This window comes from Sebastes umbrosus, chromosome 1 (assembly GCF_015220745.1).
Source record: "Sebastes umbrosus isolate fSebUmb1 chromosome 1, fSebUmb1.pri, whole genome shotgun sequence".
Taxonomy (NCBI): domain Eukaryota; kingdom Metazoa; phylum Chordata; class Actinopteri; order Perciformes; family Sebastidae; genus Sebastes; species Sebastes umbrosus.
In genome coordinates, this window is record NC_051269.1 from 36,354,563 (window position 1) to 36,376,396 (window position 21,834).

At 40.9% G+C, this 21,834-nt stretch overlaps 2 protein-coding genes and 2 non-coding genes across 5 annotated transcripts; all 4 read left to right on the plus strand.

The window, feature by feature from the left end:
• Positions 1-1,109: 1,109 nt before the first annotated feature.
• Positions 1,110-10,007, plus strand: LOC119491177 (tubulin monoglycylase TTLL3-like). Of its 2 annotated transcripts, none has more exons than XM_037775030.1 (14): positions 1,110-1,364; positions 3,131-3,275; positions 4,047-4,133; positions 4,252-4,364; positions 4,443-4,599; positions 4,688-4,743; positions 4,888-5,016; positions 6,082-6,196; positions 6,309-6,582; positions 6,676-6,824; positions 6,907-7,150; positions 7,875-8,134; positions 9,131-9,302; positions 9,411-9,553. In XM_037775030.1, the coding sequence occupies exons 2-14, from the start codon at positions 3,185-3,187 to the stop codon at positions 9,418-9,420; spliced, it is 1,857 nt and encodes a 618-aa protein (XP_037630958.1). In that variant the 5' UTR covers positions 1,110-1,364; positions 3,131-3,184; the 3' UTR covers positions 9,421-9,553. The 2 variants fall into 2 exon arrangements, with proteins under 2 accessions (XP_037630958.1, XP_037630866.1); XM_037774938.1 differs by having other exon boundaries at positions 1,113-1,364; positions 9,131-9,306; positions 9,411-10,007.
• Positions 10,008-12,446: 2,439 nt separating this feature from the next.
• On the plus strand, positions 12,447-21,731 carry LOC119491678 (cytochrome b-c1 complex subunit 1, mitochondrial). Its single transcript, XM_037775900.1, has 13 exons — positions 12,447-12,615; positions 14,878-15,018; positions 15,152-15,238; positions 15,995-16,124; positions 16,726-16,924; positions 17,207-17,286; positions 17,396-17,511; positions 18,115-18,258; positions 19,543-19,703; positions 20,328-20,413; positions 20,822-20,910; positions 21,011-21,086; positions 21,192-21,731. Exons 1-13 carry the CDS (start codon positions 12,550-12,552, stop codon positions 21,254-21,256), a joined length of 1,440 nt encoding a protein of 479 aa, XP_037631828.1. The 5' UTR covers positions 12,447-12,549; the 3' UTR covers positions 21,257-21,731.
• LOC119499112 lies at positions 16,304-16,424 on the plus strand. The gene has a single exon (XR_005209307.1). It is a non-coding gene; the product is annotated as a small nucleolar RNA SNORA26 (small nucleolar RNA).
• LOC119499115 lies at positions 18,386-18,506 on the plus strand. The gene has a single exon (XR_005209315.1). It is a non-coding gene; the product is annotated as a small nucleolar RNA SNORA26 (small nucleolar RNA).
• Positions 21,732-21,834: the final 103 nt, after the last annotated feature.

Consider the following 21,834-nt stretch of genomic DNA (forward strand, 5'->3'; position numbering starts at 1 on the left):
TGCCCGGGCAAAGAGCACGCAGCAGCGTGACGTCAAACCGTGACGTAGAGCAGCCACAAGATGACGCCAGAACACGGAGAACACATTTCTTCCTCACCAAGAAAAAAAGCAATGAAAACAATTAATGTATGCAATGTCTTTGTTTATGTTTTCGCTATGCTTCTTCTGTATGTACATTATTTTTAATATTTTCTGCTGTTACTATGTATACTGTCATTTTGAAATAAAAATATATATATATGTATATATAAAAAAAAAACAGAAAATATTTTCTTACTAATAAAATGAAAGAGGTGACGTTTAAAATTAATTTACAAGTTTTTTCCTATTTTTTAAGAATGAACTCAATGTGGATGCTATAAAATAGTGTTGCCCTTTGGTTATTTTGGGCCTTGTATTGTTGATGTTGTATTTTACGTGTTTTTTTTACCATTGGCAGAGCATTTTGGCAAATTTTTCTTGGTCGCCACCCACATAATCAGCTGTGCTGCTCATCCCACAAATGCATGATCCTTACAAGTTGGACATCATTGCGAAGGTAAATAAACAGGCTTTCCAACGATGTAAAAAACAATGACCATTAGCATTGTAACAACAGAGAAATAATCCACCAAACACAAGTTTCCGAACTTTGTTTTTCCAGTTTATATTGTGTATGATATTGTCTTTAAAAAAATAAAAACAGAGAAATATTAAAAATACAAACAATAAAACAACATACCACATTCAAATAGCCTATTCCACAATAGGGCCTATGAGGTCTACAATATACTCTACGTAACAAATACGTATTTTGATCTTTAATTCACAAGTGAAAGTAGCAATACCACAATGTGCAATTAAAGTAAAACAATATTTAAATATCCTATACAGCAGAAATAATAGCCTAGGTATCAAAGGTTCAAAAGCAAACAAACACAATAAAAACAGCTTAATATATAATCGTTTATTCCCTAAAATAATAATAATATTTCCACGGACACAAATTTACACCAGGGCCATGTAGGCTACATTTCAAGGTGTTTTTTTTTTGTTTGCTTTCAAAACTTTCTTCCTTCCTTTATTTACAACATACAACAATTGTCATACAAAAACATAGAAACAGAAACAAATACAAGCCAGGGAGTCCAAAGTCCATTAATTTAAGTCCTTTCAGAGTTCAGATAAAATGTATTTCTTTTAAAATATTGAAAGTCTTTACAGCTTTGTGTTGTAACATTGGTGTCTGTCTGCAGATACTGTGGTGGCATCAGGAGCTATCCAGCGGTTGCCATGGTAACAGTAAACAGGTAGTAGAGCTCACCGTGCGTTCCTCCAGTGAAACTCAACGGCACCGGAGTTAACACACCTGAGGACTTCAGCAGGTAAGAGGAACAAACACTAAACCATGAGGTCAAAGCTTTTTATTAAAAAAGTAATCTAATATTCCAGTCGAGAGGAAAGTGTTTGGTGGTTCTGTAGAGACTTTACCAGTAAGTTTTAAAAAATAATGAAAAGGTTGTAACTGTGATTCTAATGTTAGTTTAAAAGAAAAGGACTTGTAGCGTGTGGTGGCTTTATTGCAAATATTTATTATTATTAAAGGTCCCATATCATGCTCGTTTTCAGGTTCATTCTTGTATTTTGTGTTTCTACTAGAACATGTTTACATACTGTAATGTTAAAAAAACAACTTTATTTCCCTCATGTCTGTCTGAATATACCTGTATTTACCCTCTGTCTGAAATGCTCCGTTTTAGTGCATTTAAATGGAATTGCAATGGAATTGCAATGGAATTGCATTGCTAGGCAACAGTTGGGGACCATGTTTACTTCCTGTCAGCTGATGTTATTCACATACACTACAACAGGAAACAAACTGTGACACATTTAAAATGTTTACGTTTAAAACCGTGTAATGGTCTAAATATTGTATATTTGTGACATCACAAATGTACAGAAATCCTAACGGCTTGTTTCAAACTAACAATTTCTGAATACGGGCTGTGTGTGTTTTTCCGTATATTGAGCGTTTTGATAGTTTAACAGTATTTTATATAGCACTTAAACCTGCTTTATAATATAAAATACATGAAAATCTCACTTTTTACAATATGGGACCTTTAAGATATGAAGATATTTTGTGTATGCTGTGACTAGGCTGTTGTGAGAGATTTCTTTGGAATTGATTGATTAGAGTTGGATTTTAATGAGTATTTCAGTTGTTGTCTGGTTTTGGGCCTCTGCTCAGCAGGTAACTGAAGGAAATCAGACTGAGTATCACACCCTGCCTGGGTGTTAGGTATAAACCTTACAGGTGTAGCCAAACAAGCAATTTGACCCCCTTTATAGTCCAGTGCACTTGGAGAGAGACTGATCTACAAGACCAGTAGCCAGAGAGATGCATGACACCTGCAGTTGTTTACAGCTTTCTGGGGCCAGGACCTCTTATATGGGAGAACATTTTCCAAGGACCCGCTCATAATCGTAACACAGATTAAGCATAATGCTTACTACCATTTGTACTCTTAGATGCTAAACTATTTGTATTCTAAAACTCTTCAACCTAAATACTTGAAATCTGTTTCATAGTGATAAACAGAAATACGTTTCAATTTGAATCATGTTAATACCACTTATAAACTGTTAAACAGAGGGTAATTTTATTTAAATTGCATTTGGATTCATTTTGACGGCATTTATAACCTTGATTTCAATTAATTGATAAAGAAGCTTTCAGAAAATGACTAGCATAGTCCTAATAAAGCCAAACTTAACAGTCTAAAGCTGACTCTCAGTAAGAGCTTAAAATAATAAAAAAATAATTAACTTATTGCTGTGTGTCACAATCATATCAGAGTTTCTGTGGGAGTAATGGACACAATATGCTTGTTTTATCGGTGCAAATGGTCCCCATCTGTACATATGTACTATTTAATGATGAAGCACAATTTTATAATTTATAGCAAATTATTTCGCGGACCCCCTGACAGTGTGCCACGGACCCCTGGGGGTCCCCAGACCTCACTTTCAGAATCACTGAATTACAGCATTTTGATCATTGTACACATTATTTGTGTGACATTGTACACACCTTTACACTGTATTGTATGATTGTTGCCCCATAAATTCTGAACTGTGTCCTCTGCAGCAGTTTGTGTGACCAAACCATGAAACAGAGCCGAAGAAAAGGTTCCCCTGAAGAATGAGAGCTGATGTTAGTATGGAGGTGAAACAGTCTGTCCAGCTGGGTCAGGAGGCTACTGATAGACGCTGCACACCACGCCCACACACTGGTGAGAGACAGATAGCAACAAAGGAAATCACTAAGATGGGAACCATCTACTATTTCCAAATTGATTGACAATTCTTGTAGCAGTAACACGGGCCTATGATTCGATTTTAACTCTGTTATTTTATGACTTCATATTGTCAAATAAAATCACAGATTGGGCCTTCAGTAGGAGAAATTCTGGGTTTTCCTGTTGTAACTTGCTGCTGTGGAACCCATTTCTAAACTGAAAGACAACTTCTGTATGACTTCACACCTCCAAAGGACTACATTCATAGAGTCGCCTTATAGATCATGAAAGCTGAATTAATCACGAGGTCACATTCAGGACACGTGGCCAGATGTTTGAACTAAGAGGCCACATATTAAAGTTTTATGACTTTGCTCTTTTTGGCTCCAAACTGAAGATGTCAAGCCTTAATCTGTAGTTACATTATCTTTGGCTTTGCCCGTGTATTACATCTACTGTATGTGCTCTCCAGTTATACAGTATGTGGTTTATGTTTAATGCATTTAGGTGTATATCTTATTAATTTTGTTTTGTAATAGATATATTACAGTTGCAAATGTTAGAAAGAAACTGCAGGTGTTTGTGAATATTTGCCAGCCTCTCCTCCTTCATGTACTGGACTGCTACGTGTTGAAGAGGGCTATGCCATTTATGTTGTTCCAAGCGTACAACCCGGCCTTCTGGCTCAGTTTTCAAATGTATTTACATGAGCCATTGTACCAAAATACTGCGTACTGCACTGTAACAATCCTACTGTCACTGCAGGGAAGACACGAGGTCGGTCCAGAGGTCAGAAGGTCACAGCTGTGGTCCAGCAATGCAACCAAGATGAAAGCAAAAGCTTGCAAAGAAGTAGGTTTACCCTGCAGGTCGACAAGCTGAATGAGTTCACTTGGTATATATAGTACTCCTCAAACTGCATGATCATCTCTGATGAGCTTTCTAATTAACAGTATAATTTACTCAACAGATTTGTTAGCTATACCTGCTGAGGGCAAAGTTCGCCGCAGTTTTGTCAGTTTACCTGCTCTTAACCCAGAGAGACTGAAGACAGCCAAAGCCCTTGCGGACAAAGCCGTCAGGGTGAGTTTAACAACATTTATGTGGTCACATACATCTCTGATTGTCCATTACTTAAGTGTCTGCTTTCATTCCTCTCAGATGCACAAGGTGTTCACTGTCCAGGGCCCTTACCCTGTCATCAGGGCAGCGTTGAGGGCCAGAGGCTGGGTGGAGCAGCGTGTGCACCGCCCGAACCACCACGTTTACCAGCGCCACTGCGATGAGGGCAGAGCCAGCTCTAATGATGAAGATGACGGTGAGCTGGATGAAAGTTTCAGAAATCACATTATTACTGGGTGTGGATATCTGTCCTACCATTTATTAACATTACTCCGTCTTCTCAGAGAACTCTGACCATGTGGAAGAAGAGCAGGATCCAGATGGACTATATGGTATCATGGTAAATATAATATTTAAGGTCATAGGCTACATGAGGCTAAACAGGCACAGCAAGTGAAAGACTGTTGCCCACCTTGTTATACACGTTGGAAATTTAAAGTTCATAAACAGATTCAGCCCTCATCCTTTCCTTCTTCTCATGCAGTCTCGCCTGGTGCGGAACAAAATGGTTTATTTCTATTGGACAAACCGCAGAGACGCCATCTACACCAACAGCTTGCAAAAAGAACAGATTACCAATCATTTTGCAAAAGCAGGCAGCTTCACCACCAAGGTATGTTTATATGCTGTCATCATTTCTTACAGCAAAAAACACCTGATTCGACTGTTATCAGGCCATTAATAATAGTCATTATCGGTTTCTATGCATCACAGATGTGAGTCAGTAGGGGCCTACTATGCCTACATACGTTGTAAAAGTTAAAGCGGAACCTGAAAGCAACATATTATAATGTTTTGAACACAAACACAACAGCTTCTTTAGGTTTAGGCAAGAAAATCGCTTAAAGTTTAGGGTAAAACATCATGTTTTGGCTTAAAATAACTATGTTACCCAAGCGAAAGTGAAACTTAACGCTTGTGAACACAACACGTTGTTGGTTTCACACCTAATGCAAACCCTGCATGCCTGGGTGAAAACCCTGTGTTTTGTGCCCCATCATTTGCTCCTGACGTCCACCTGACATGGAGTTTCACACTCAGATGAGAAATGTTAAACTATCATACCAGAGGCTTAAAATTATCATATTTTAAGGAAAATGATCGTACGCGAGTCATAACCACGAGAAAAAATAGGCGCGAATGTGTAATTTTACAAAAAAAACTTTTTGACACACGTACAAAACTACCCACATCATTTTATTTAAAAAAAAAAAAAAAAAAAAAAGCTGGCGAAGGGGGCAATGTGTCCATAAGTCTGAAAATTTGACAGTATTTTTGGAGGCCTGTTCATATTCTGCATGCACTTTATAATGTACTTTTGGGCATTATTGATCGTACATCTTACAGAGAGCAATATTATCATACAAATACAAATAATTATTGTACATTTGGCAACGCTGTCTACAGTATACTACAGCGCCTGACTTCTGCTTCTGCTCCTGTCATAATTACTACGGTCACTAGAGGTCGCTGTTGTCTTCTTTTATACCTTCTTTTGGTGATCAACCATGTAAATAGACGATAAAACCTACTAGTGGGTGTAGCAGGGCCCTACTGACCCACAACTATGGGGTTTATAACCACCGATAACGTCTATTTAATGACCTGATAACAGTCGGTCGGCTGATTCAGTGGTCTCCTGTCACACGCACCGTCAATATTTTCTTTTCTTTGTCAGGTTGGGTTGTGTGTGAACTTGAGGAACCTGCACTGGTTTGACTCAGCTGACCCCGACACCTTCTTCCCTCGCTGTTATAGACTCGGAGCTTTGGATGAGAAGCATGCTTTCATTGGTAACAGATCTGACTTTACGCCCCATCAAATGATCTCTTTTTAATGTATTTCAAGCATCTTTATACTAGAAAGCTAACAATACTTGCCTCCCCGTCTCTGTCCTTTGTGTAGAGGACTACAGGAGGACAGCCTGCACCAGTTTTTTGAAGTACATTGTGGAGAGGGAGCAGGGAACAAGCCACAACATTCAAGCTGCGAGGAAACAAAGCAAACAGCGATCTAGACCGATGAACCTTTCACTAATGATTTCCAGCGCACTCAAAGTATGCCATGAGTTTCTAGAGAGTCTGGAGCACAGGGACATAGACATAAACATGGAGACACCACAGACACTAACCAAGGAGGAGTGGGCAGAGTTTATCAACAGTTACTACCTTGTTGTTCAGTGAGTACTGTGTGTGTGAGCGATATAAAAGGAAATCAAAGTGCTCTCCAGTATCTCACTACAGTGCCTCCCTCTCTCTGTTTCCTCGTTCAGCGGAGGAGCATTGATCGAGGACAGCGATCGTTTTGTGTCCTGCTGCAAAGCCATGCTACAGAGGCTCGCGACGGTCAGTCCACAGCTGGACATAGATGGCATACACAACATCTGGATCATCAAACCTGGAGCTATGTCCAGGGGCAGAGGTGAGAAGTCAGACACTATCAACAAGTTCACATAATATCTGACAAATATCCTGTCTGACCTGCCACTCCTGCTGCCTTCCAGGTATCAAATGCGCCAGGCATCTGGATCAGATCCTCCAGCTGGTGGACGTTGATCCAATCCTGATCAGGGAAAGCAAGTGGGTGGTGCAGAAGTACCTGGAGTGCCCCTTGCTGGTCCACGGCACCAAATTTGACGTGCGGCAGTGGTTCCTGGTCACCGACTGGAACCCTCTGACTGTGTGGTTCTATAAAAAGTGCTACTTACGTTTCTCTACGCAGCCTTACTCGCTAGACACAATGGACAGGTAAGACATACAGTATATTTCTACAGAGATGTGAATGAGATGTGAAACCAGATGAGAAACCAGATGTGAAACCAGATGAACGTTAAATTTAAAGGGGAAGTGAGAGTAAGATACAGAATAAATGAAACGGAACACAGGTTATGATTATGCTTGCGATCTTTGGCGGGAGATCTGATTTCGTCAGTGCGTGGCATGAAAATAAGCAACATTCAAATCAACTCCAAAACTGCAAACTGCCTCTACGAATAAATATATAAATAATAAAATAAAAATAAATTAAAGTAGAATCAAAATTGAAAAAAAAGAAAATGTGCTTCAACTGGTTTATATTTGGCCATGCTGTTAAGGAGTATATTGATCAGGGGCCTGTTACAGGCCGAGGATGTCGTGTTGAAACATAAGCAATCAGTCAGGAGGAAGAACAGACAAGCCATTAAAATAGGAGACAAAGGGTTGCCACTCCTTTAGAAAGCTAAACTTTATCTTTTCTAGATGCAAAAACTACATAATATCTTTCAGCCAGGCAGAGAGATTTTGTGTTTTCATACCTGTTACTAAATTTAACATGGTCTGATCACATGGTAAATATAACCATAGTCAAAGTCAGTAGAAGTAGTGAGAGGTCCTCTTAAATCACGTTTCATTATACTTCTCTCCATTCCCTATCATCCATTTCATCTCATCTCTCTTTCCGATCTTGCCCTCTTTACCCTCATCCCTACAGCTCAGTCCACCTGTGCAATAACTCCATCCAGAGGCACTTGACACCCTCCCGACAACGCCACTGCGGCATCCCAGCAGACAACATGTGGTCGGATGACCAGTTCAGGACCTTTCTGTCCAGTCAGGGCCGAGAGGCTCAGTGGCAGACGGTGGTAGTCCCCGGGATGGAGAAGGCTGTGATCCACGCGTTACAGGCAACTCAGGATCTGATGGAGTCACGCAAAAACACCTTTGAGCTCTACGGTGCTGACTTCATGTTAGGTAGGATGGGATCACTGTCAGTGATGCTCTAGAATATGTTATACTGCCTGTTTCAACATGCATCAACTCATATTCTAAAACTGCTGTAAAAAATATTGATAATAACATAAACATGGCATTCAATTCTAATTTAGATTACATTTTAAAGGGATAGTTTGGGTGTTTTAAAGTGGGGTTGTATGAGATAGTTATCCATAGTCAGTGTATTACCTACAGTAGATGACGGTCGGCACGCCCACAGCTTGGAGAAACTGACAAGAGATACCGCACGGAACCAAAGCAATGTACTGCTGTGGACGGGGCCGACAGCAAAACGTATTTTAGCCAACTAAAAGAAAGGTTCACCTAAAGAAATCAATATCAGTTTAAGTGTAAGCTTTACCTTGCCGTCAGACAGCCCTTTGCAACTGGAAGCTGAAGCCGTGGTATCCATCTGTGCTCTCACCAAAGCCACCGGACTCCATTGAAAAAATCTGTAATTTTTTGGTGAATCCAAACTAACAAAAGTCAGACAAAAATACAAACAAACTAAGCAATCGAGGCAGCAGTAGACCAGCAAATCCCCAGTTCTGTGAGGTAAAAATTAGTGTTTTTTCAATGGAGTCTGGTTGCTTTGGCGGGGGCATAGATAACGGCTTCAGTTCCCTGTCAGAAACAAAGACTGCAAGGTAAACTGCTGAAAATATTCTAAATACAGTGTACACTTAAACTGATATTGATTTTTTTTAGGTGTGCCTCTCTTTTAAGTGGCTAAAATACGTTTTGCTGTTGCCCCCGTCCACAGCAGTACATTGCTTTGCTTCCATGCGGTAACTCCTGTCTGTTTCTCCAAGCTGGAATGTGCTGACCGTCACTTACTGTAGGTAATACACTGACTATAGATAATTACCTCATACAACCCCACTTCAAAAACACCCAAACTATCCCTTTAATAAACAAAACTATGAAAACAAAAAGAATCATCACTACTTAGATATTTTGTTCTGTGTTTCTTAGGTCATGACCTGCGTCCATGGCTGATAGAACTCAATGCCAGTCCCACTATGGCTCGCTCCACCCCTGTGACAGCCCGCCTCTGTACTGCTGTGCAGGAAGACACTCTACGAGTCGTCCTGGACCTGAGAGCAGACCGCACTGCAAGCACTGGAGACTTTCAGCTCATATATAGGCAGGCAAGGAAGAGTTATACCTTCCTCTTCAGGTTATAGTGTACATTGAAATGGCCCACATTGTGAGGGTGACATACATTAGTTTAAATCTCACGTTTTGTTTCTAGGCAGCAGTAGACGTGCCACAGTATGTGGGAGTCAACCTGCTTGTTGAGGGCTCCAAGATCAGGTCTCCCTACCGACTTCCTCCACTGAGGGCCTCCACCTGTTCAGCACTAAAGCGCCGCAGCCCCATCAAGGAGAAGAAACCCGCAGCAGAAAAAGTAATGCCTCTGCCGAGGTGGTTGAAGAGTTCAGAGACTCGGCTCAGAAACATCAACAGTGTGCTTCCACCACCTCCTCTTTTTCCTCTTCCTCATCCTCCTGTACCTGCCCCCATCGAAACCTTCTCACTTCCCCTGCCAATGACGGTGAAGTCCACCCACCTGCCCATTAGTGCCAAGTCCCACTCTGTACGTTGGTGTAAGAGGAGACCAAAAGTCCGCTCATAGGGAGTCCATCTCTGTACGATAGAGAAGGACAAAGGTCCGTCTTTGTCTTTGGAGATTACTGCTCCAAAACAGTCTAGACAATCAGCCACCAGCACCTTGAGTGCCTAAAAAAAATTTTAAAAGATGATTTGCTGACCAAATCATTTACCTTCAGCTTGAACTTAGTGAAATCAGAATTTAATAAATTGTCATCTCTTGTTTTTCACTCACTAATTTCAAAGTTTCATTATAATAGCACATGAAAATGGCTGGGGTCTTTTTGAATTTTGCCTTACGAAGAAAGAAAGAAAGAAAGAAAGAATTTGGCTGAAATTAGTAAACCATGAAGAAAGAAAGAAAGAAAGAAAGAAAGAAAGAAAGAGAGAAAGAGAGAAAGAAAGAAAGAATTTGGCTAAAATGAATAAACCATGAAGAAAGAATGAAACAAAGAAAGAAATAATTGGGCTAAAATTAGTAAAACATTAATCATTAGGTCCAATTAAGTATTTCAAACCATGAAGAAAGAAAGAAAGAAAGAATTTGGCTAAAATTAGTCAACCATGAAGAAAGAAAGAAAGAATTTGGCTAAAATTAGTAAACCATGAAGAAAGAAAGAAAGAAAGAAAGAAAGAGAGAAAGAAAGAAAGAAAAAAGAAACAAAGAATTTAGCTTAAAGGGACTATTTGTAACTTTCAGAATTGCTGCTTAACAGCAACACCTGTGGCCATGAAGTCAGCGAAAGTCAGCGTCGGGCTCGCGCTTGCTCGCTCTAAATAGACATGAACGAGCATCGCTCAAAACAGTGAGGCGACACACGTCAGCTAAAACCACAATATCACTCTATAGTTCACCTGCTTGGCAGTAATGTTAGCTGACCAGACGAAGGTCTCTCCATGAATCAATGCTGATCCTAGTGTTGGCTTTTCCTGCCTCACCCTCCTGCGCCCGCAGGGAGACACCGGCACCCGGAGCCTCTCCTCCGCTGCCTGCTTGCCTTCACTAACACAGCGCGCACCAACAGAGGTTTTCAGTGTCTTGTGAAGTGACGGGGCTCCGCAGAGAGAAACGTGAACCGTGACACCGGCACCCGGTGTCTCCCTGCGGGCGCAGGAGGGAGACAGTAACGTTTCTCTCTGGAGGACCTGCAGCATTTATTTCTGCACAAACGTCCACTGTACATTCACTAGATATTCTCAGAGCTAAACTAACTCTCCTGCAGTGTGGAGTGAGCGCACGTTCACGTCTAGAGGTGGAGTGAGTACGCGAGAACGTGCGCTCTGTCTGAGTGAAGGCGAGCAGGCAGAGGAGACGAGGCTCCGGCCACACGCGAGCACGCATATGAGAGCGCGCATGTTTCCCGACCCGGTACATTTATACGCTTACAAAGTTACAAACAGTCCCTTTAAATTAGTAAAACATTAATCATTAGTTCCAGTTAAAGGGACTATTTGTAACTTTGTACGCGCATAAATGTAGCGGGTCGTCACACATGCGCGCTCGCATATGCGCGTTCGCGTGTAGCCGCTGTACCCTCCTCCTCTGCCTGCTCGCCTTCACTCAGACAGCTCAGCTCGCTCCACCTCTAGACGTGAACGCGCGCTCACTACACACTGCAGAAGAGTTAGTTTAGCTCTGAGAATATCTAGTGAATGTACAGTGGACGTTTGTGCAGAAATAAATGCTGCAGCTCCTCCAGACCAACAGAGGTTTTCCGTGTCTTGTGACGTGACGGAGCTCTACAGACATTTACGTTGTCTTCTCGTTACCGACCGGGTGCCGGTGTCTCCTCTGCTCTCTCCGGCTGCGGGCGGAGAGAGCAGGGAGACACGCTGGAGAGCCCCGCTGCCTCAGCCTGCACTTAGGCAGGAAAAGCCAACACTAGGATCAGATCTAAATCATGTTCATGGAGAGACCTTCGTCTGGTCAGCTAACATTACTGCCAAGCAGCTGAAACATAGAGTGATATTGTGGTTTTAGCTGACGTGTGTCGCCTCACTGTTTTGAGTGATGCTCGTTCAGGTATATTGAGAGCGAGCAAGCGCGAGCCCGACGCTGACTTTCGTTGATTTCACGGCCACAGGTGTCGCTGTTAAGCAGCAATTCTGAAAGTTACAAATAGTCCCTTTAAGCTAAATTCTTTGTTTCTTTTTTCTTTCTTTCTTTCTCTCTTTCATTCTTTCTTTCTTCATGGTTGACTAATTTTAGCCAAATTCTTTCTTTCTTTCTTTATGGTTTGAAATACTTAATTGGACCTAATGATTAATGTTTTACTAATTTTAGCCCAATTATTTCTTTCTTTGTTTCATTCTTTCTTCATGGTTTATTCATTTTAGCCAAATTCTTTCTTTCTTTCTTTCTTTCTCTCTTTCTCTCTTTCTTTCTTTCTTTCTTTCTTTCTTTCTTTCTTCATGGTTTACTAAATGACTTGTGTCGCCTCACTGTTTTGAGTGATGCTCGTTCAGGTATATTTAGAGCGAGCAAGCGCGAGCCCGACGCTGACTTTCGTTGATTTCACGGCCACAGGTGTCGCTGTTAAGAAGCATTTCTGAAAGTTACAAATAGTCCCTTTAAGTCTTTCCAACCTGACCACACTGAACTACCCTCAATAACACACAGAGGACAGCTGGTGGCGACATTTCCCCAGTTGAAGAGATAATCTACATGTTTTATCTGACGGAGTAAAAGAAGTGAAGCCCTCCCACAGCGCATGCGCAGACTCCCCTCCCACCGCGCATGCGCAGACTCCCCCTCCACCCCTCCAGTGTATCAGAGCTGAATGATGGCCTCGTCTGTGTGTCGGGTCGGGAGCTCCGTGGGCCGAGTCCTCGCCAAGAACCGCAACGTGAGTTTACATTTAAAGGCTAGACATTAAAGCTTGTTTTGCAGTATGAAACGTCCCGGTGCTGTTTGTTATTGTGTCGTAACGCTGAAGGTAATGAACCTGCTGAGCTAACAGGCTAGTTAATGCTAACTAGCTTAGCAGTTAGCATCAGTGAAAGCAAGGTCAACTGTCAGATGAAACAGTGTCTTGTATTAATCTTGTAATAATCGCTTAATGTGTAACGTTTACTCTATATACACGTGTTTATCCAGATGAGCTGGTCGTCGTCTCGGTGTTTCACAAGGTCACCAGCTGTAGTTTGACTCTGTTGTCCTCCTCTGTCCTCATACTGCAGCTGAACTAGCTTCCTGGCTAGCAGCCTTAGCATGGTGACTTTGGACAGACAGGTTCTGACAGACAGTGCTGGACTTTAGTGGATCATCGAAATGTTTGATTGTTGAAAAAGTGCTTTTGTATCATGTAGAACAATATGTGAAAACTGTTCACTGACTTGAGAAACTAAGCTACTTTAGAAAGTGACATTAGCTGTGTTCCCATATTTTATAATACAGTACAGTAACCCCAGATCATCATTGCACAACATGTTCTTGTATAAATCTGAATAAACAGTCAAATTGTTCTCAGAAATAATCCTAAAACCAGCACTGCTCCCAGTAGACCACTTACACACCAAAAAACTGACAATAACCTGATATGTTCAGGTGGATTTTAATTTCATTCTCACTGTGATATATCATTTTCCACTTGTGCAATTTTGTTAATAGTCTGTTTATTGTCAATACTGTATATACTGCTCCTATTTTTATACTTCCTTCTATTTAAATTGTTCATATTGTTACACTTTGTTTATCTCTTTTTTACTGTGTCAGCTGATGCATCTTGTTTTTTGCACTATCCCCTTTGCTGCTGTACACTGCAGATTTCCCCACTGTGGGACTAATAAAGGAATATCTGATCTCTGATCTTAAATATTGAAAATACTGTCTGAAAATTAAAATATTTATAGAATGGCATCCCATTACCTTACAGTACAATGTGATGGATAGATAGATATAGATAGATAGATAGATAGATGGGTAGTAACTTTATTGATTCCGATAGTGCAAACATATTAGTAAAGAGACACAAGTAAGTAATACAGAGTATAACAAATATACCAGATATAAAAAATAACAGGAGATGAAGAAACTGTTAAAATTAATATAGTGCAGGGTAACAACTGAGATATGGGACTATTAAAAATGTGAATATAGTGCAGAAAGTGATATAGTGCTGGATAATAAAATATAGGAGATATAGATATTAAGAAATTTCAAATGTGGACTATAATGTAGGATAAGAACTGAGGTAGTTTTTTTTTTAAATAGACTAAAGTGCAGAATAAAGTTGTACATTGTTTGTAGAATAGATTAAAACAAGTCTATAAGGGATAGACAATTGTACATGTTTTACATCTGAATATATTTGATTTATACTGATATTGTGTTCTGGTTCTGTCTATTTTTAGTCATTAGCAGATAGTAGAAGGTGGCAGTGGTGTCAATGTCAGCAGCCAAGTTTAGATGTTGTCCTGTGCCAAACATTTATACTCTGTATGTAAACAGATTGACTTAAAGTGTTCAGTACAGTCTGACCCAGAGATAGACTTTTAGATTTTATTTGTTTACACATATAAAAAAGGTACAAGTTGATATTATATAAACAACAACAAATGTGATGGAGAGGTGCAAAACACCCTCAGCGGGGCTTGATCAGGGCACTCTCCAGTGCGTACCTTAATCAATTATAAAAAGAGAATAAAATACTATAAAGGGTTGTAAAAAAGAGAGCGAAGAAGAAAAAGATAAGATTACACACACTTGCAAACATCCATATATGCAAGTAGAAAAAGTGATGAAATAGAATTAAGATTCAAATTATTGTATCATCAATAAAAAGTAATTATTCATAAGCAATTTACAGAGATAATCCACAAGGAAAACATTGGGGAGATAAAAACATTACTTTAACGGCTTCTGGTGCCAACTTTAAAATATGAGATGGCAGAGTGTTCCATATCTCTGAAACTCGGTATATTAAACCGAACTATAACTGAGATGCTCGACACATAGGAGGTCTGAGTTTTTTTTCACGATAACATCTCTAAAGCCTTCATATTATGGAGGATGAAAATATATAAAAGTGGCCTCCAATGTGTTTAATGTTAGCAGAAATTCATCTTATTCTAACAGTATTTGCCTCTTGGTGTCTCTACCCATCCAGCCCATCCTGCTGTCTCTGAGGCGTGGACAGGCCTCAGTCAGCTATGCCCAGAGCCTGCTGGGAGCCCCTGAAACTCGACTCACTACCCTGGACAACGGTTTGAGGGTCGCATCTGAGGATACTGGACATGCTACATGCACTGTAAGAACACAGTAATACGGGATCTATTCACAACCAATGTAGGAGGTTGATTTAGCACTTGATAGACTCGCCATTGAATGGTATGTGTTGTTGTAGATTCATATTTTCTTCACATATCTCTTCCCCATCATAGGTTGGACTGTGGATCAGTACTGGCAGTCGCTATGAGAGTGAGAAAAACAACGGAGCAGGCTTCTTCCTGGAGCACATGGCTTTCAAGGTATGTCAAGTTGTCACTTCCATCCAGCTTTTCTAATTAGATAATTCACATACAAATGTTTAGATGGAAGCGTGGTGTTATAAGAGTAGCAGGGGGTCCTTTCAGAAATAGCTTAGTGTGAGCATAGCGAGCGAGAGAGAGTGATGGTGGCTCAGAGTAGAAATTAGCAGTAAAGTTGTCTAGTATTAGTAAATGTACTGTGTAACCCTGAAATGAGCATCAACTTCAGCGCTGGAGGCAAACAAAGTCTCCCCTGTGTTTCCTTACCACAGTCTGGAAGCTGAAGCAGGAACGGTTAACACTGGCTCTGTGTTTCCCCGTTGCATGTTAACTTTTGAAAATAAAATCAAGCCTCCTCCTACATTAATTCACTGTCTTGAACCACGTTTTCGTCACATTATGTCGGCCTACTCAACAGTTTGAGAACAAACTATTTAAAATAAATCAATGTGCAGCAGAAATAGAGGTGAAACACTGTTTCCGCAAAATATTTGGAGATGAATGGACGCTCCTTTTCCAACAATTAGAAATTAACGACATGGATTTAGGTCTAGTTGCAAAGCCAAACACAACAGTACCACTTTTTGGCATAAAATGAACAGAAAAACACAATTAAATCGTTAATTGTAATTATTTGTATGACAATCAATCGTCAACTAAAATTCATGATTGTGACATCCCTAGATATTTCTACCTGTTAGCCAAACAATGCCATCACACAGCTCCTTCCATTCACCTTTTGTTCTCACTCCCCAGGGAACCAAGAAACACCCTCAGTCAGCCCTGGAGCAGCAGGTGGAGTCTATGGGTGCTCACCTGAGCGCTTATACCTCCAGGGAGCACACTGCATACTATATGAAGACCCTTGCCAAAGACCTGCCCAAAGGTGAGATGACCTGCTTACAAGCAGTGAAATAATCCTAATTACTTGGCCTTACTTGGCACAGAAATGTGCCTCTGATGCTTCAGCTCGCGAGACGATTAACATCGTTTCCTATGTGAACTCGTTGTAGCTAATACCTCCTAAAGTGAATTCATCTTATGCAGCAGTGTCCCCTCTAAGCTTTGCCCACTCGAGGTTGTTAATGTCTTGAGTGGCCATTATTGAGGGGTAGACTACGATACTCTCTGAAAACCTGGGTCAGGGGTCTCACCCCTGCCTCTGGACCTGTCGGGAGGAACAAGACCTGAAATACAAAGCAGCTGCTAAAAAATTTGTTTAGTCATGGAGTAGGGTTGGGCGATTGGACAAATATATTGATGATTGGCTGAGTACATCGTTGATGTTTCTTTGGGGCAATATGTTTGTCAGTTTTTTGCACATATAACTCGGTGAAATAAGGGTTTATTTCGACCAAACCAGAGTTGGTGATTGTTCGAAAGACAAATCAAGATGGTTTTTGGTGAGTCATACTGTATGAGGCGGTAAGTAATATCTTTGCTGTTTCTAAGTTGTGAATACTTGTTTTTCCTCTGTGTTTTCCCAGCCGTGGAGCTGCTGTCAGAGGTTGTGCAGAGCTGCTCACTGAGCGAGGCGGAGATCGAGCAGCAGAGGGGCGTGGTGCTGCGTGAGCTAGAGGAAGTCGAGGGTAACCTGCAGGAGGTTTGCCTTGACCTGCTGCATGCCACAGCCTTCCAGGGAACTTCTCTAGGACACAGTGTGCTGGGACCCTCCAACAATGCCAGGCAAGAGGAACTGCATGCTCACACACACACACACACACACACACACACACACACACACACACACAAACACACACAAAATAATTAATAATTCAATGTTAATCAAAAGCACACTGCTGTCAGTGAGCTGCTACGATGATGCTAATTATGGCTTCAAAAGTTGCACAACTACAATTTGTCATGATTTAACTTCTCATTTTGCGTTTTCTTTCAGTATGTCTATTCCATATTATATTAAATTCTGCACCATTGTGTACTTACAATACTCATATTCAATTCTCCCAGGTCTCTGACCCGTCAGGACCTAGTGGACTACATCAGCAGCCACTACAAAGCCCCTCGCATGGTGCTGTCTGCTGCTGGAGGTAGGTCCTCTATATCCTAACACACACACACACACTGTGAGGAGGCACTCTGTGAATTTCTACTTTTCCTGGATCGACTTGGCGTTTATCTGATGTGCGTCCTCTACAGGTGTGAACCACGAGGAGCTGGTCGGTTATGCCAAAGATCACTTCAGCGGAGTGTCGTTCGAGTACGAGGGAGATGCCGCCCCCTTGTTGTCACCCTGCCGGTTCACAGGCAGCGAGGTGAGATGTGTTGAGAGTATTTTGCAGTAGTGTTTTTCTCTTCATTGTTTTGTGAGGTTTGTGACATGATCTCTTATTCCACTGCTATTTCACATGACCATTAGTTCTTAGGGGTGGGACAAAAAATCGATTCACCTATGTATTATTATTATTATTTTTTTTACCATTTAGAAATTAATTTAATAATGCCAGAATCAATATAATTGCTTCATTTAAGTCTATGCAGACTTGTTGAATTTAGCGCAAGTATACTCGTGACTACGTAGATTTTTATCAAAAAAAGCAATAAATCGTAATATCAAAACGCAATACTTGTGGAATCACTATACTTATCAAATCAGCCCCCAAGTATCATAATAGTCTCGAATCGGGAGATTAGCATATCATCCCAGCCCTATTATTAGAAATCGCTGAACGTGACCATCTACGGCCGAGTAATGCAGCAGTCACAGACTAATTTCAAGTTAATTAACTTCTATTTGAGATTGATGTTTGATATTGTAGATGTTTATTCTGGCCTGTGACAGACCAAAGAACATGGTTAATTTTTCATAGTCATAGTTAATTGTTTTGTTGATCTGTTCCTTTCCTGCCTCTCCTCAGATCCGTATGCGTGATGATGTTGTGCCTCTGGCACACGTTGCCGTGGCTGTGGAGGGCGCCAGTGCTGCCAGCCCAGACATCGTACCACTCATGGTGGCCAACTCCATCATCGGCAGCTTTGACCTCACCTATGGCGGTGGAAAGGTTGGTGAAATATGTTTTTGTACAGGTGTGTTTTAGTTTATGCAATTAAGAAAAGACAATGATGAAATTGGAAGCTGTAATTAATACCTCCTAATTCATCTTATGCAGCAGTATCCCCCTCTAAGCTTTGCCCACTCGAGGTTGTTAATGTCTTGAGTGGCCATTATTGAGGGGTAGACTACGATCCTCTCTGAAAACCTGGGTCAGGGGTCTCACCCCTGCCTCTGGACCTGTCGGGAGGAACAAGACCTGAAATCAAAGTACCTGCTAAAAAAAATGTTTAGTCACAGAATGCCCATCCCTGCATAGAATAGCAATTTTAGATATTTTATGGTTTAATTTACTGAAAGCTAAACTGTATTATTTTTTGACTACGATTATAACATTCTTGTGTCATCATATTTACATGTTGGATTATGGTAAAACGCTATAATTAGCACAGATGTGGGGTAGAAGATGTTGTACTTGCTCTACACACCTGTTGTTCCATCTTTGCTGTAGTTGGAGGCTGACAACGTGTGGCATGTTATACAGAACTATAATAGTTTTTAAAAGTCAGTTTATATATTTATATAATATTCCTACACATCCTGGAAAATCTGGAAAAAGTTGACCAATTTTCCAGTCGTTGAAAACACATGGAAAATGAACGAAAAAATCCTTGTGTTGTCCTGGAAATTTATTTCAACATTCTCCTATTTTCCTTGAGCTGCGAATTAACTACCAGACAATCTATCAGGACTCAAAGGACTAAGTTATATTCAGGATCGAATTAATGTTCAAATTTTAGTTTATGGACGAGAGTATTTTGTACAGGCTGCTCTCGGTTGTGTTGTGGAAACGCTGTGAATGTCTCATGGCAGCACATGTAGGTTGGATGACATTACAGCTTAAGTGGCTGGAACTCTGAATTATTGTAAGTTACATTATCCTCCAAATGTAAATATTAGTCACTGATGGCTAGTAGTTTGTATTATTATATTGCAATATATATTATAATTTCTAAGCACATAAGAGATGATTTCAGAGATCCCTGTCTGTCATATCAGCTAGATCATCACTGAAAAAGTCCTGGGAAATGATCTCTTGAAAAGAGTGGGGACCCTGGCTTCTGTACTGCTTTAACACCATACTGCTGTTATTATCACATACTCAAAGCAGGTCAACCTAAATATAACACCATAAATATTTAGACCTACTACCTGATGATGTGTGTGATTATAATCTCATTTTAAATTGTAAACAGTTGAATATCAGCATCCATTTCCTTCCTCTCACCTGCAGCACCTGAGCAGCCGTCTGGCTCGCCTGGCGGTGGAGCAGGAGCTGTGTCACAGCTTCCAGGCCTTCCACTCCTCCTACAGCGACACCGGCCTGCTGGGCATTTACTTTGTGGCTGACAGGCACAAAATTGAAGATATGATGCACTGGTCCCAGAATGCCTGGTCAGTAATGACTCTGGGACACACACACACACACACACACTCACAGGGTTCAACGTCTTTTTAACTTGCCCCGACTCGGCAGGTGGGTTAGAAATCTACTTGCCGAAGTCAATTTTTACTTGCCCTTATACAAATTTTATTTATTAGTGGTTATCACATAACAAAGACTAAAGTTAACTATCATGTTTTATCCACCTTTCTTTTAAAATTGCAGCAAACTGCACAATACATAGTTGGAGTTTTGCCCACATCCTCTCTAACACCACCCAACTAAACTCCTGTTTCCAGGATAATTGAAATACGCTCCAGCTCATAAACGTTTTCTTTACCTGCTGCTATTTTCTCAGGCGTGCCTGATCGGTACTGTGCAAGTGAGATGGCTCACTCCTTATAGATATTTACATCACCAGCTCTGTAAATTATTTCTTACCATTTGCCTGATTGGGCAAGTGAGTTGCTAGATTTACTAGGCCAACGTGGCATTTTACTTAACCCCGGGCAAGCGGGCATCCTTATTGTTGAGCCCTGACTCACAGAACACCATAAGTGTAATGTTAAGTCACTTTTCATTTTAGGACAATGTACATATTTTGTCTTATTTCCTCCACTTTCTGCTCCCCGCAGGATGAACCTGTGTACCACGGTGACAGAGAGTGATGTAGCCAGAGGCAAGAACACTCTGAAGGCCAGCCTGGTCGGACAGCTCAATGGTACGTAACATGTCTGTCAGGCATTTAAACGTACATACAAACTCCTCCGAATCACAATAAGGTTATAATAGTTTTGAATTTTCAATTAGTTGTTTTATTTTTTAGTTTTGACTTTTCAATTTCAGTTTAGTTTACCTAGTTTTCAGAGTGTGTTTGCTAGTTTAAGTTTAGTTTCAGTTTAAAAAAAAAAACAACTAAAACTGAAATGAATTTACGTTTGTTTTTATTTTATTTTAATTAGTTTTTACCCGGGTAATATTGTTTGTTTAGTTTTTCTTAAAGGATTTAGTTTTTATTTAGATTCTGTTTACTGAAAATATTTTTCACTGCTTATTCTGGTTTTAGTTTCAGGTTTGGTTTACTATAATAATCCTGAATCACAAGTCAACACACCCGTTTGTCTTTTAGGGACAACACCTATTTGTGACGACATCGGCAGACACATCCTGAACTACGGGCGGCGTATTCCTCTGGCGGAGTGGGACGCTCGGATCGATGTGAGTTGACACTCTGAACTGGACTATTTGTACAATTGAGAGAAAACATTTTATTGCGTGAAGCATTGCCTCTGACTTCCCTCCACATCTCTTCTTTCAGGCCGTGACCCCCAGGATGGTGCGTGACGTCTGCTCCAAATATATCTACGATAAGTGTCCTGCTGTGGCAGCTGTTGGTGAGTTCTTTTTGTGTGTTTTAGTCCTTTTGTAGCCAGGTCAGGGGCCCACACTGTGATATCTGTCTCTAATCTGTCTCTCCTGCCTCTCTCTCCACCCCTCAGGCCCCGTCGAGCAGCTACCCGACTACAACAGAATGCGCAGCGCCATGTACTGGCTGAGGTTTTAAGATACGTTGTTGTGTTGCTCCGCGTGTCCCACGTTTGCTCCTCATCTTCCTCCTCAACCTCGCCCCGCTTTCCTCCAGCCATCACCGCGAGAGTGAACGCCTGAGGATTGTCCACTCATCCATCCTCTCTCTTCTCCCTCGCCTCCCTCTCTTATCCCGCCCACTGATCACTCTTAGTTAGCCATGAGGGGGGGCAGCCAGTCTGCGCATTGTGAGTATTGAAATTACACATCGGTTACCTCTTGATTGTACTGTCCAGGTCCTCGTTATACCTGGTACTGACCTGGAGAGAGGAGGAGAGAGAGGGCAGACTTGAATAGTAAATAATCATCAACTGGACACAGCACAGCCAGTTCCGAATACAACCAGTTTGGAGCAAGAGTATATTTATAATTTCTGTAACATTTGTTTCTGTCCTCTATTGTACATAACAGAAGCTCTCATTCCGACAAAATAAAAATACTGTAAAACATCAGCACAGTGTGGTTTGTCTCATTCATTATGTACAGTGACGTATTGCTCTTCTAAGTTTCAAATACACAATACATTTTATATAATAGATCTTCTTAAACTTTAGT